Source organism: Eriocheir sinensis, chromosome 38, assembly GCF_024679095.1.
Source record: "Eriocheir sinensis breed Jianghai 21 chromosome 38, ASM2467909v1, whole genome shotgun sequence".
Classification (NCBI taxonomy): Eukaryota; Metazoa; Arthropoda; class Malacostraca; order Decapoda; family Varunidae; genus Eriocheir; species Eriocheir sinensis.
In genome coordinates, this window is record NC_066546.1 from 9,455,617 (window position 1) to 9,471,239 (window position 15,623).

The 15,623-nt window shown below is 39.9% G+C and overlaps 1 protein-coding gene across 2 annotated transcripts in view; it reads left to right on the plus strand.

Moving 5' to 3' along the window:
- The first annotated feature begins 1,222 nt into the window (after positions 1-1,222).
- Positions 1,223-15,623, plus strand: part of LOC127008641 (uncharacterized) — a 63,404-nt gene continuing 49,003 nt past the window's right edge. For both annotated transcript variants that reach the window (XM_050880921.1, XM_050880922.1), the window contains exon 1: positions 1,223-1,443. In XM_050880921.1, coding sequence (XP_050736878.1) covers positions 1,371-1,443 — 73 coding nt within the window. In that variant the 5' untranslated portion in view covers positions 1,223-1,370. The remainder of the gene's footprint in view (positions 1,444-15,623) is intronic.

Here is a 15,623-nt window from a genome sequence, read left to right on the forward strand (position 1 = left end):
GTGAAAGCAACAAGTCACTCGCTCCACTCGCCGCGACGAAAGAGTCCTGAGGCGGGTGCGTATAAGCTGCACCCGGCTCACACGCTTGACCCAATGTATTAAAAGAACGTTTCCACCCACTGGTTAGACGTGTAATCGCATTCTATCCATCAGTCACCTCATCTTGCACTGCAGAATCTTTACCCGTGAACGCAATGCACTGGTTAACTACTGCAAAGCGAGAGACATTCCCTTCACCTTGGACGTAGTTCCTGGTGACGGGAATCCCAACGTGACCGATCAGTTGATGCTTTCATAAGAGACCCGCTTGATCGACGAGATGTGACAGATTACTTCATTTTTTGGTTTCTTTTTTTTTTTTGTATTCCACAAGACATATATATTCTTTGATACCTATAGCTTATGTAAATCAATGTATAATCGCTGAGGTCGTGATTATCAGCAGGTGGTAAAAAAAAATACATGTGTGTGTGTGTGTGTGTGTGTGTGTGTGTGTGTGTGTGTGTGTGTGTGTGTGTGTGTGTGTGTGTGTGTGTGTGTGTGTGTGTGTGTGTGTGTGTGTGTGTGTGTGTGTGTGTGTGTGTGTGTGTGTGTGTGTGTGTGTGTGTGTGTGTGTGTTGATATCTCACTTTTATGCGATGTTTGTCTATTGCTGGGCCACAAAACCCTTGTGTTTGGGAATAGTGTGTACCTGAGTGTTCCCAGCCCCCCAACCCCCAGCTCAGCTAATATTGTTTAGGTCCCCCTAGATTTATTCTCTATATATGCATGTACCGTATTAATATCTGCTTGAATGATCATAATGAAAAAAAAAATGGACAAATAAATTCAATAAAACCTTAAAATTTATAAATACATTAAAATATGGTCTAATGGCCCAATCACGGCTGATGGCCCCACTAAAATACCTATTATTATCTCTCTTTACTCTAACAATCAGCCCTGTGTGTGTCCTTTTCCCTCCCTGTTCCTGCCCCCTCCCCTCCCCCTCCCCTCCTCCTCTCTACTCTCAGTATCTCTTTACCCGTGCTGTCACCTCTTCTTACACCCACATGCTCCCTGGTCTCCTTCCCCCCCTGTCCTTCCTCTCCCTTCCATGCCTCTCCGTTCCCTCTCCCTCTCTGCCACTCTTTCCCTCCATGCGCCATCAGGAGAACGAGGAGGCGAAGGAGGGGGTGGAGTAGGAGGAGAAGAGCGGCGCGAGTATATAAAAGGCCGCGGGACACCTCACTGACGTTCATTTCCCTTCGACCCTCTGCCTGCAACGGACGTCTACCAGTGACCCTCCTCGACCCACGCCCAGCAGCCCCTTCGTCAGTAGTCTGTGCGTGGAGGTGCCGTTGCCCGGGGCTTGTTGTGTTAGAGGCGGCATGCACCATCATCCACTTAGGCCCCTTTTCGTCACATGCCTCGCCCTCGCCACATGCACAGCGCTCGCAGAAGGTAAGGACAGGAGGAGGGAAGGACGTGTGTGGTTGCGACATGGACGGCGACAGCACAAGGTAAGGAGAGAGGGAGGGATAGGAAGGTGATAGTCTTCGACGCCTCGCCTTAGCCACATACATAAGGTAAGGTAAGAATGGAAGGTGACAGAACGTGATAGTTTGAGTAGTTCAGGAAAGAAGGAAGAGATAAGAGGAGGATGTTGGATGCTTCGCCCTAACTACATGCATACGGTAAGGTAAAAAGGAAAAGAAAGGTGATAGAATTTTTTGGTAGTTAAGGAGAGAGAGAAGGATATGCAAAAGGTATTCTAGGGAAGGGTGAAGTGACGTGCTTTCGAGTAGTTAAGGGAAGCGTGAAGGATATGCAAAAGGTATTCTAGGGAAGGGTGAAGTGACGTGCTTTCGAGTAGTTAAGGGAAGCGTGAAGGATATACAAAAGGTAAGATAGGAAAGAAGAAAGACACACTATTATAGGTCGGCATTATAAATCATTTCCGCTTCTCACGTCAGCTATTTCTAAAGGTCAAAGAGGGGGTCAATCGGGTTCTAATAAGGGTTTCTTCAGGTTCAGGGTACAGAAGAAGGGTCAAACTACCACCAGGGTCATAAAACTACTCCTGGAAATTCCCACACCTCTTACGAAAGCCTTGTCAAATATGCGTTCTTGGGTGACGAAATGTCTAAAAATACGACCGATTCTGGGTAGTTAAAGAAAGGGAGAAGGATATGGATGAGGTAAGAAAGAAGAAAAACCGACACATTTTGCTTTTGAGTAGCTAAGAAAAGAACGAAGAATTAGCATACCGTAAAATAGGAAGGTAGGATGATAGAGTTCAGGAGAATAAAAAAGGATGGATAAAAAGAGGATGAGGTTTGCACAAGGTAAGATAGGACGGAAGAATGACAGATCCCGAATTTTTGGAAGGTTCAGAAATGAGGATGGCTATTAAGGAGACACATGGAGAGGGAGAGAACGTGATTTTGATTATTCCAGGAGAGAGGGGAGACTAAATAAGGTGACACATACATAAGGTGAGGTAGGAAGGGAGAGTGACGGGACGTGATTTTGATGAGTCCAGGAGGGCAAGAAAGATGTGCATTATTCATGGAGGTTTGGGTAATGAAGGCGTATGATTCTGAGGTAGTTTGTGTCATGGCTGAAGGTTGGTAATTAAACGGCATGTTGTAATATTTAGTGAGACCGCAAGTTATGTTAGTGCGGAGACAATATGAAAAGAAAAAGTGTAGTATGTAACAGGTTTGTGAGGAAGGGAAAATAAGTTAAATAAATGAGAATGCTTAGATAAGATGACATAAGTGATGGTGATAGATAAGCAAGGACTGGAAATGATAGCGTGATCGTAAAGATTATGAGGAGGACATGGACAAAAAAAAGTGATGGTAGTATAGAAGCAAGGAAGGGAAATGATAGCATGGTGTTATTTATGATTCGCAGGGCACAGATCAGAAAAAAAGGTAAAGGAAATATAAAACAAGGAAAGAGAATGGTTGTATGGTAGTCAAATTTATGGTAGCGCCTAGAGAATGGAAATATAAAGCAAGAGAATGGTTGTATGGTAGTCAAAGTTATGGTAGCGCCTAGAGAATGGAGATATAAAGCAGGGAAAGAGAATGGTAGACGGTATTCAAAGTTATGGTAGCGCCTAGAGAATGGAGATATAAAGCAGGGAAAGAGAATGGTAGACGGTATTCAAAGTTATGGTAGCGCCTAGAAAATGGAAATATAAAGCAGGGAAAGAGAATGGTAGACGGTATTCAAAGTTATGGTAGCGCCTAGAAAATGGAAATATAAAGCAGGGAAAGAGAATGGTAGACGGTATTCAAAGTTATGGTAGCGCCAAGGGAATGGAAATATATAGCAAGGAAAGAAAATGGTAATATGATAGTCAAAGTTATGGTAGCGCCAAGAAAATGGAAATATTAAGCAAGGAAAGGGAATGGTAGTATGGTAGTCAGAGTTATGGTAGCCCCTAGAGAAGAAATTGACTATGGTATTAGGACACCTCTCCTCCTGTATTTGATCTTCCTTTCGGCCACCTCTTTTGCTTTACTTTAGGAGCAGCGAGTAGCGGGCTTTTTTTTATTATTTTCTTTTTTTTTGTTGCCCTTGAGCTGCCTCCTTTGTTTAAAAAAAAAATAAAAGTACAAAGTAGGACATTAAACCAGACGAGATAGCGACGAAAGGTAATGGTAGTATGGTAGTCAAAGTTATGGTAGTGCTTATAGAAGAAAATGGATACGATAGTATAAGGCAGGTGAGAACGAGAGAAGAGTGGCCATGATAGTCAGGTAAAAGTGATATTAGCGATCCAGGTGAGAAAGTGAGGACAGTGGTCATGATAGTACAGGTAAACGTGATATCAGAGAACCAGGTGAGAGAGTGAGGACAGTGGCCATGATATTACAGGTAAGAGATATTAGGTAACCAGGTGAGAACGAGAGAAGAGTGGCCATGATAGTACAGGTAAAAGTGATTAGGCAACCAAGTGAGAGAGTGAGGACAGTGGTCATGATAGTACAAGTAAAAGTGATTAGAGAACCAGGTGAGAGAGTGAGGACAGTGGCCATGATATTACAGGTAAGAGATATTAGGTAACCAGGTGAGAAAGTGAGGACAGTGGCCATGATAGTACAGGTAAAAGTGATTAGAGAACCAGGTGAGAGAGTGAGGACAGTGGCCATGATATTACAGGTAAGAGATATTAGGCAACCAGGTGAGAAAGTGGGAACAGTGGCCATGATATTACAGGTAAGAGATATTAGGTAACCAGGTGAGAAAGTGGGAACAGTGGCCGTAATGGTACAGGTAAAAGAAGAATGCATCAAGACACCACTCCACCCGAAATTGACCTCTCTTTTGGCTACTCTTTACTTTTATCTTTTATGGGAGCGGCGAGTAGCGGGTATTTTTTTGTACTTTTTTTGTTGCCCTTGAGCCGTGTCCTTTGATGTAAAAAAAAAAAAAAAAAATCAGAGAACCTGGTGAGAAAGTGAGGACAGAGGTTATGGTAGCGCAGGTAAAAGAGATTATTTGACCAAGTGAGAGTGACAAAAGAAAATGCGTTGATGCTATATGGCAAGTCAGAGATATTGAAGGAGTGCAAGACATTGATGATTGACAGTCACACAATTTGAGAGAGACAGAATACAGGTGCGTGGACATAATATCAAAGGGATCAGGTGAGAAATGAAAGGTGAAAGGCAGGTGAGAAAAAAATATAAACCATCAATTGAAAGGAAAGTATTATACGGTCGAACTTATGATTGTACAAAGGGAACTGATTATCATTAGGTAGCATTATACAAGAAGCAAACAGTACTGGGATAGACGAGGGGGGTGTATAATGATAATCAAACGGACGTTCAAGAAAATAAATAAAGGAGGAAAAGGTAGGACACAGAAAAGGGGATACAGGTGAAGCGATAATTAAATGGCTGAAGGGATATAGGTGTGACAGGTGAAACGGAAGGTGAGAAGGACCAGTAAAAAAATTAGAGATGTGTACAACCAAACAGACGTACAGAAAGACATAGGCGGGGGAAAAATGCCCAGAGAAAGGGATACAGGTGCAAGGATGAATGATTAAAGGGCTGAAGGGATATAGGTGTGACAGGTGAAACGGAGGGTGAGAAGGACCAGTAAAAAAATTAGAGATATGTACAACCAAACAGACGTACAGGGAAAGACACAGGCGGGGGAAAAATGCCCAGAGAAAGGGATACAGGTGCAAGGATGGATGATTAAAGGGCTGAAGGGATATAGGTGTGACAGGTGAAATGGAAGGTGAGAAGGACCAGTAAAAAAATTAGAGATATGTACAACCAAACAGACGTACAGAAAGACATAGGCGGGGGAAAAATGCCCAGAGAAAGGGATACAGGTGCAGCGATGAATAATTAAAGGGCTGAAGGGAGACAGGTGTGACAGGTGAAATGGAAAGTGGTGGAAGGACTAAAAACGAATGTGGACAATCAAACAAAGGTACAGAGAAAGTAATAAGCAGCGGACAGGTGTGCAGAAAAGGTGATACAGGTGCAATGATGAATAATTAAAGAGCGAAAGGAAGAGAGGTGTTAGAGACGAAGTGGAAGGTGAGAGAAAGACTAACAACATGAGGATAGATGTGTAAAACCAGAGAAAGAATACAAAGAAAGAAGTAGACGGAGGAAAGATGGGTAGAGAAGGAGGACGAAAGAGGGTGAGAAAATAGAGTAAAAGTAAAAAAAAAAGAGTAAATATGAACTGTACTAGGCAAGGCAAGGCAACAAAAGCACAAATAAGTATAGAAAAAAGATACGCAAGATTATAGTATAGCAAAGGCTGGAAGTGGATAAATATAAACTATCAATTGAAAGGAAAGTATTATGCGGTCGAACTCATGATTGTACAAAGGGAACTGATTATCATTAGGCAGCATTAGGCAAGAAGCAAGTACTGGGATAGACGAGGGGGGTGGATCATTAGCGAGAGAAGTGAAGGAAGCGCCAATGAAAGAAGTTAAGAGACGGCAATATATCAACGTGACTATTGAATGAAAAGAACCATTGCGGATATGTCAGGGGAAGGAGAGAAGAGCCATTTAAAGAAGTTAGTGAAGGAGCAGCAATATATCAAAATGACTAAAGAACAAAAACAACAACTATAGAAACACATGAAACAAGAGAAAGAGGCGACATTGAAAGAAGCTGAAAGAAAACGAACAATAGCGCAACGTGACAAGATAACAAGCAGCCATAAGGATACGTAAAGGGAAATAGAGCGAACTAACGAACGAAAGAATCAGTATTACTTAGAAACAATGAAGTGAGGGAGAAACACCAATGCAACGACAATACAATAACGTAGAATGACAAAATAATAAAATAAAACAAAGATACGAAAAGGGAGAGAACGAAATAACAAACAAAAGTCACTGTCACGTATGAATGATAAAAAAAAAGAAACCAAAATAGAACAACATAATTAGCATACAGGTAGCATATGACAACCAGGTGAGGTGAGGAGAGAACAAACGGACGAACGAACTAGTTATAATCCCTTCTAAATGAAAAAAATATAGGAAGTAGAACGACATAATTAACACCGGTAGCACAAGATAACGCCAGGTAAGAGTATACAGGTGCACGTATACTAATTAAAAGCAAAAGGTGAGGCAGGTGAGAGAGTTCCAGTCAACACACGTACGCACACACGCGCAGGTAAGGAAGACTCAAGGCACGGGCAAGGTTAATTAACACCGTAACTTTTAATCGGCATTTGTATCCTTGTTTCCGGGGCTTCGGTTTGCCTTTGCCAGCTGGACGATAGAAAAAAGTGTGAGGCCCCGAAAAAAAGGAAAGGGAAAGTATCTGTTTGTTGTTGACCTTTCTTTCGCTTTTCTTTTTTAATTTTATATTTTTTTCAGTAGTTCTCGATTATGAAAAGACTATGAATTAATGTTCGTCGTGTATTCTTATTTACAATTCCAGGTTGTAAAAATGGGAAAATATTAACGTTCTTTTTTTACAACTGCCATCTTATTTTTTTATTATTTTTTTTAGTTATCGTTTAAAAAAAAGGAAAATATTAATGCTCTTTTTCACTTCACGTTCGCCGTTTTTACAATTATCGATTTTAAAAAGGAAAAATATTAACGTTTGTCTTGCCTAATTTTTTTTTGCTGTCATTTATGAAAGGAAAGTTATCCCCATTTGTCTCTCCCACTCCTTTCCCTTTTTCTTTCTTTTACTTTTTGTCAGTTATCAAATACACGGGAATCTCAGGTCGTCACTTTTATTACTTTCTCTTCCTTTTAATGAACAATCAAGTACAGAAAAACAGACAAGAGGAGAGTATCAGGACACCTCTCCTCCCGAAATTGACCTATCTTTCGGCCACTCCTCTGAACGCTTTTTTTTTATAGGAGCAGTGATTAGCGGGCTTTTTTTTATTATTGTTTCCTGTTTTTTGCCTTAAGATCTGTTTTCTTTGCTGTAAAAAAAAAAGACAACGCTGAAAATTGCACCTCAACATTTTGAAAACAGGTCAACAAACAGTGAAGAAAATAAAACCACAAACTCTAACAACATTTGGCGATCCCTCTGCAGCAAAGAGTGAAAAAATACATCCTCTCACGAAACCTTTACAAATCTCATTGCTACGATAACGAAGACGAAAAGTAGCAGAAAAAAACGGTAAAATTTCACTCTTTCACTAGTCTCTCTATTCCGGACGAAACTATTTTTTTCTGGTAGTTTTCGGCCTGTTTTGAATTAATCTGCTTGTTATTGTTTTCCCGCAAATTAACCTCGAAAACACTTGAGAGTCTTCGTACTATAAAAAGAACAGAAAGAAAGAATCACGCACATAAATTCTAAAGCCTCCACGTTATTCTTTTTTTACAGGCGCTGTCAACTGAATCTCTAAAGTTGTTTACCGGCTAAGCTATCCTCCAGTACGCGAGAGTCGGATCAACTAACTACTTACTCTTAATGGTCAGACATGCTCCTTGAATACTCTACCTCCCATTATCTCCGTGCAGTCTTGTGTGAGTTCGTTACTTCGAGGAAAACCAGCGTATGTGTGGGAGGGGAGGAAAGGGGACTGCGCGTGGGGGGGTGGGGGGGTGGGGGGAAGAGCACGTGTGAGTGGGTGGGGGAAGGTCTGTGTGTGTGTGTGTGTGTGTGTGTGTAGGGGGGTAACTGTGTGTCTGTGTGGGAGGCGGATATGTTTTTTTTTTTGGGGGGGGGTAGGGGGAAAGGGGCCCGTGTTTTTTTTTTTTTTTTTTGTGTGTGTGTGTCAGAGAAATTTAGCAACACAGCAGACACACGGCGGGGAATCAACACCTCTTTCTGTCTCAACAACTTCACAACAACACACAGGTCTCCGTCCCTCAGCCCCGCATCACTTTAACCTCAGAGGCCATGTTCCCTCCTTCATGCGATTCTTCATTTCATCAACACGCATTCACCTCCACCACACGTGCGGCAAACAGACAAACATGGAAAAACTGATAGGATTCAAGACGCAAGAGAAGGGGTTTGTATTCCGTCAGAGAGCGAGCGCACACCCACCCACCCACACACACCTACACACCCACACACACACACACACAGAGACATACCACGCATACCCCCTCTCTCCCCCCATACTAATAATCTCCGTATCTCTAAATGTCCACCTCCGTTTTCTCCTTCCTTCTTACCTTTTTCTCTCTGTCTCTTCTCCCCCCCTTCTCCCCCTTCGATATAAGCTCTTCCTTCTTATATTCTACTTTCTCCATCTTTTTTTTTGTTTCCTTTCTTATCACGTACTCAGCATCTTTTCTCTTGGCTTCCTGTCCTCTTTCCCTTTTTTCTCCTCCTCCTAATTCATTTTTCCCTCATTCCCTTGTTCTCTTTTTTTCTTCCTCCTCTTTTTTATCTCTGTCTCTCTTTCTATGTCTCTCTCTCTCTCTCTCATTCCCTTTCCCTCATTTCCTTATTTTCTTTTTCTTTCCTCTTCCTTTTTTCTCTCTCTTTATACATCTCTTTCTCGTCTCTTTTCCCTCATTCCCTTCTTCTCTTTTTCCTTCCTCCTCTTTTCCCCTTTCTTTATACATCTCTATCTCATTCATTTTCACTTATTCCCTTGTTCTCTTTCGTCTTCAAACTACTTTCTCCTCTTTATACAAAACTCTCATTTCTCTTCTTCATCCCTTTGTTCTCTCTTCCTTCTCCCCCTTTACAGTGTGTTCAGAATACGTGAAAGAAAAGTAGAAGTTTATCATAAATTTTACGCGATAAGTTTCGGAGTTAATAGCCTTTGGTGGGATAAACTTATAATGAATGAGATGCGATCGACGTTTTGTGTTTATGAATAACCCTTAAAGTGACGAGCTTCCTAACTGTCAGCTAACTAAGGAACCATCTAACTCACTAACAAACCATCAAACTAATGTATCCTCGAACTATCTGACACTCTCACTAACTCATTAACTCACTAACGTACTATCTAACGTACTAACTCATCATGTAAGTAACGTATAACCTAGCTAACTTCAACTAACATTCAACTAACTAACAAATTTACTAACTTTACTGACTTGCCATCTACCTAAACATCGTCGAACCAACGATCTAACAGTGAAACTAACTCATTAATTAACTAACTGTATCTAATGTACTAACTTATCATGTAACTAACGTATTATCTAACTAACTACCCATTCAACTAACTAACAAATTTACTAACTTAATGACATGCCATCTACCTAAACACTGTCTAACTAACGATCTAACAGTGAAACTAACTCATTAATTAACTAACTGTATATCTGTTTAACTAGAAATCTCATAAATCACCCTAACTAAATACCTAGTTGACTTATTATCACACTAACTATTCATCAACTCAGCAAACTCACCAACCAACTAAGTATTTAAGTGGAAAGTGAAGGTAAAGAACGTGAGATTGTAAGGGAAGGGAAAAACATGAGACAGGGGAAGATGGAGGGGGTAAGAAGGGAGAGAGGTAGAAGAGAAAGACAAATCCATTAATAAGAGAGTAAGCCCAAAAAATAACAACTCGAATGATTCAGCAGAAAAACTAGGCGTGGAGCGATTGGCCACAACATTACAAATTGACCGATACCAAAAACAATCAACGAGGCGATTCAAAAACAAGTGCGTGGAGTGTGAAAAGCGTTTGTAGGTGACCAGATTCATGCACACACACACATGTACATACATACACATATACATACACACATATATACATACCTACTTTCTTATGCATACAACAGACATGGATAAGTAGATAGATGAAAGACCTACCTACCTACATACATACATACCTAATTTCATACATACATACATACATTAATACAAACATACATACATACATATTCAACCATACATATAAATAGATAGAAGATAAAGATATAGAGATAAAGGTAGACAGAGATGGAACGGTCGCAAGATTGGCAGACAAGGAGATAGACAGACAGATGGATAGATAGAAAGATACAGATAAATAAATAAATAGGTAGATAAATAGATAGATAGATTGATAAATAGATAGACAGAAGGCGCTGATAGATTCTGAAATATGAATCAACAGACAGACGTAAAGTGGATGAAAGAAAAATATAGTAAATGACATTAAAACAGAAAAAAGGAAGCGTTGTATTGATTTATTAATAGCAGGCAAGTTGATAATTAATCAGCTAATAGGCTATGTATAAAATTCTCTCTCTCTCTCTCTCTCTCTCTCTCTCTCTCAAAGAAGAAATGATGAAGCGAACGAAGTAAAAAAAAAAAATACCCGCAAAATACCATAAAAATGCTCTTAAAAGGATGAGAGAGAGAGAGAGAGAGAGAGAGAGAGAGAGAGAGAGAGAGAGAGAGAGAGAGAGTAAAAGAAACCAAAAGCACTTCTATAAACGTCTGGAAGCTTCCTATTGAGAGAGCGCCAGTCAGAGAGAGACGGCAGAGTAACGCAAAAAGACAAAAAAGAAACTTATTCATTAACTTAGGTAGGGAGGAAGTTAGATGAAAAATGAACGTTTCTTAAGACTTCCCTCACGGAGAAAAGAGTTTAAGTCGAAGGGAGATGGAATATTAATGTAGGAGTGAATACATAGCAAGTGAAGGAGTGTAGGAGTGTGGGAGTGTGGGAGTGTATATATAGCTGTGTAGGAGTAAAGAGAAAGGGCCTTGTAGATACAGTGTAGGAATAAAATAAAATAGAATAAAATAAAATAATACTTCTTGAGCTTAAGTATAGGGGAACGTAAATTAATAGTGACGGAGAATTATGAGAGAGAATCAACGTCGTGGAAGGCTGGAGACAACGAGTGAAGAAAATGACATTGCAAAAGCATGAGAAATAAACACACACACACACACACACACACACACACACACACACACACACACACATTTACCTTTCCTCTGTACCTTTCCTAAATCGTAACCTGACCAAGCAGCGGCCGAAAAAAATACTAAACATGGAAAAAAAAATAATAAAAAGACCATTTCTCTCTCTCTCTCTCTCTCTCTCTCTCTCTCTCTCTCTCTCTCTCTCGACCAAAAATAGACCACAAAACAAATAAAACCCGAAACACGAAGCGGAAATAAGGGAAAGGAAAAACAACCGCCATCATAAGTATAAAATAAAAAAAATAAAAAAAAGTGAAAGGGGAAGACGGGCTTTAAACGTACCTGGAGAACCGGTGAAGAAAAGTGAGAGTGATTGAGTGAGTGAGGGAAACACCTGGGCCCATCTACACCCTTTTCTACGACCTGGACGAAACCGCCGCTTACCTGAAAAAGAAGAGGGAGGTATAAGAGGAGGAGGAGGAGGAGGAGGAGGAGGAGGATAATGGAGAGAGAGAGAGAGAGAGAGAGAGAGAGAGAGAGAGAGAGAGAGAGAGAGAGAGAGAGAGAGAGAGAGAGAGAGAGAGAGAGAGAGAGAGAGAGAGAGAAGAGAAACAGATACACAAACGGCAGACAGAAATAAAACAGACATACACAGACGATAAACAAACAGACAGACAGACACACACACACACAGACAGACAAACAGACAAATGAGTGGAAAGGAAGAAAAAGGCGAAAGAGGATATGAAATAACAGACAAGTAAAATGGAGGAAAAAAAAAAGGAAGAGAAGGAGATGGAAGGAGAAGGTAAAGAAAGTGAGAATGTAAGGGAAGGGGAAGAGGAAGAGAAAGGGGGAGATGAAGGGGGGAAGGGAGAAAGGTAGAAGGGAGCATTTAAAAAGGAGTAATACATACATCTATCGTTATCTTTCTAATTCCTTTGCGCGTTCATTTGTTTTATATAATTTTCCTGTTTGTCTTTTGTTACTCTTTGGCTGCCTTCCTTGTGTTCATCTCAAAAATATTTCCTTCGTTGTTTCTTCTTTATGTATCTATTCAGGAGCAGTAAGTAGCGGGCTTTTTTCTTCTTCATTATTATTATTATTTTTTTTTACGCCCTTGAACTGTCTCCTCTGCTGTAAAAAAAAGGTTCTCTCAATATATTTACCTTTTCTATATCATTCTCTGTATTTTTATTTCTGGTTTTGTTTTTATCCAGTACACAACCTTATCACACATACGTAGACACACAGACACAAATAAACGAAAATAAGTCAGTAGATAAAAAAACAAAGGAAAAAAAGAGGAAAAGAAGATGGAAAGGAGAGTAAAATAAAGATGGTAGGGAGGAGATTGAAGAGAAAGGCAATGACGGAAGTATGGAGAGAGGGACCAGAAGAAAATATTTACATAGGATACGATCTAAAAATACAGACCGACAGATAGACATACACGAGGAAAGATAAGTAGATAGACGGACACTTTATTAACCACGATACGAAAAGTAAGTAAACAATCTAATTTAACTTAACCTTACAAACTATTCTAACCTAATCTAACCTAACTTACTAATCTAACTTAATGTAACCTAACCTAACCTAACTTAAGAAATATACGGTAACAATACTCTAATGTTAATAACGCTAACCTTATAAACACACACACACACACACACACACACACACACACACACACACACACACACACACACACACATATTCAACAAACAAACACTAATAACACGGCACCACTGTTTTATGACTCAGATTGGAAAACACGGGATTAACTTTTTATTCTGCAAGCAATCAATATGACACCAACGCTTGCTCTGCCGTTCACGTACAGAAATAAGAGGAAAAAATGAATACAACTTTATATACGCGATGGACAAAACACTCATTTTATTATATAGCTTTTTTTTATTTCTTTTTTGCCGTTAACTAATATTCTTTACTGTAATAAAAATCCCTCTCGCTTATCATTATCGTATATCTTGATAATAACGTTGTATACAGAATGAATACAAGAAGTTTGTTTGTGTATAGTTTTTTTTTTCTTTGCCTTTTAACTGTCTACTTTGCTGTGAAAAAAAAAAAAATCCCTCATCATCATCATCATCATCAACATTATCTTCATCATATATTTTAACTTTTTTTTCAAGAGGAGAAACTTCACACACCACAAAAATAAAATGATACAATATTTGCCACTTCGCTCTGTTTTTTTTATAGCGAAGCGCTCTAAGGTAATTTCTCTCCCTGTTTGATATACTAATAACGTAAAAAAATAATCTCATCAGTCTCATCATCGTCATCAGCGGTAATCATATAAGTCGCAGCATCCAATTTTGTTTCCTCCATTTGTTTCCAACGTGTTTTTCTCCTCCCCTCTACGTTTTTCTCCCCCAAGATTATTCCTCCTTTTTTTCTACCCTTCGTTTCCATCTAAGTCTTTCCTTCCGGTGTTTCCTTCTCATGATGCTTCTCTTCCTCCTCCTCCTTCTCTTTCTTTGCAGTATATCGTCGCAGCATCCGTCTTTGTTGTACTTAAGGTCACTCTTTTTTATGACCCTCGTCCTCATGCTACGGCTCTGTACGCTCACGGCATCTGATTCTGTTCTAATTACATCTTCTTTTCCCTCACTCTTTTCCTTCTTTTGTTTCTCTGTTCTACAATTTACATCACCCGTCTTTGTTTCCTTCTCAAGATGTGTCTATTCCTCCTCGTCCTCCTCCTCCTCCTTCTTGTCTTCTCCTCCTCCTCTTATATTTCTTCCCCTCTGTTGTACTTCTTCAATCAGTTCCTTCCACTCCACGTAACACTCCCACCTACATCCTGTTTTTATTCTTCCTCTTTTTTCGTTTCACCCAGACCGAATTTGTTTCATTAAATTTAAAGTTCCCCCTTCATCTGGTTCTTCAAATCTCTCTCTGCTGTTCCACTCACACATGTAAAGAAAAGTCCACCAACACACACACACACACACACACACACACACACACACACACACACACACACACACACACACACAGCCCATTTATATTCCATTTCCCACCCACTCTCTCTCTCTCTCTCTCTCTCTCTCTCTCTCTCTCTCTGTGTTCCTAGCGGCCGTGAGAGGATCAACAGAACCGGATCAAAGAGAGTGATTAACTTATTTATATTTTGTTTCACTTTGGCGGGGAGAGAAGTGCGTTTGAAGATGTTGTTCGCGAGATGGAGTGTTTCTTTTTCTACCTCGCTGGTTGGTGGCGGAGTGAGTCTGAAACGAAAATGAAGGAGAGAGCGAGAGGCAGAGAGCGAGATGGAACGAGGGATGGGGGGAGGGAGGGAAGGAAGGAAGGAAGGAAGGGGAGGAATGGTACTAATGGGAGAGATGAAGTGTGTGGGAGGAGTAGGGAGAGCTGAGAGAGATGGAGTATTTGAAAGACAGATAGATAGGGAGAGAAAAAGGGGAATGAAAGTAAAAGAAAGGGAAAGGACGAAGAGAATGATAGTTAGACAGACTGATAGATAGATAGAAAACTAAAAAATATATTTGAGACATTGATAGAGAGGGAGAAAAAAAAGGGGAATGAAAGTAAAAGAAAGGGAAAGGACGAGGAGGATGATAGACAGACAGACAGATAGATAGATAGAAAACTAAAAAATATATTTGAGACAAAGATATAGAGAGGGAGAGAAAAAGGGGAATGAAAGTAAAAGCAAGGGAAAGGACGAAGAGAATGATAGATAGACAAATAGATAGATAGATAGATAGAAAACTAAAAACTAAAAAGCGATATCTAATTCCCATATAGCAGATAGAAAAAAAATATATATCGTATATTAATAAAGTAAAGTAATAGATTTAAAAGCACACAGAAGTAATTACAAGTAGTACACATTTTTCCTGCACATTGCTTTTAATATAGATTTGAACACCATTGGAAAAACACACACCCATACACTAACATCCACACCCACGCACACACACACACACACACACACACACACACACACACACACACACATATGGTATTCCAATATTCATTCATGGTTATTAGAAGAGGAGCAAAGACATAACACCTCCCACACCACCACCTCCATCACTTCCATCACCACCACCACCATCACCACCACCACCATCACCACCACAAGAGTGTTATTAATGTGGTCCAAAATTTTTCCCCTCGACAATGAAAAAGTATAATGATTGCCGTTGAATCTCTGCCATACAATCTCTCTCTCTCTCTCTCTCTCTATGTATCTATGTTTTTTACAGTAGAGGAAACAGTTCAAGGGCAAAAAAGAAACAATAATGAAAAAAAAGCCCG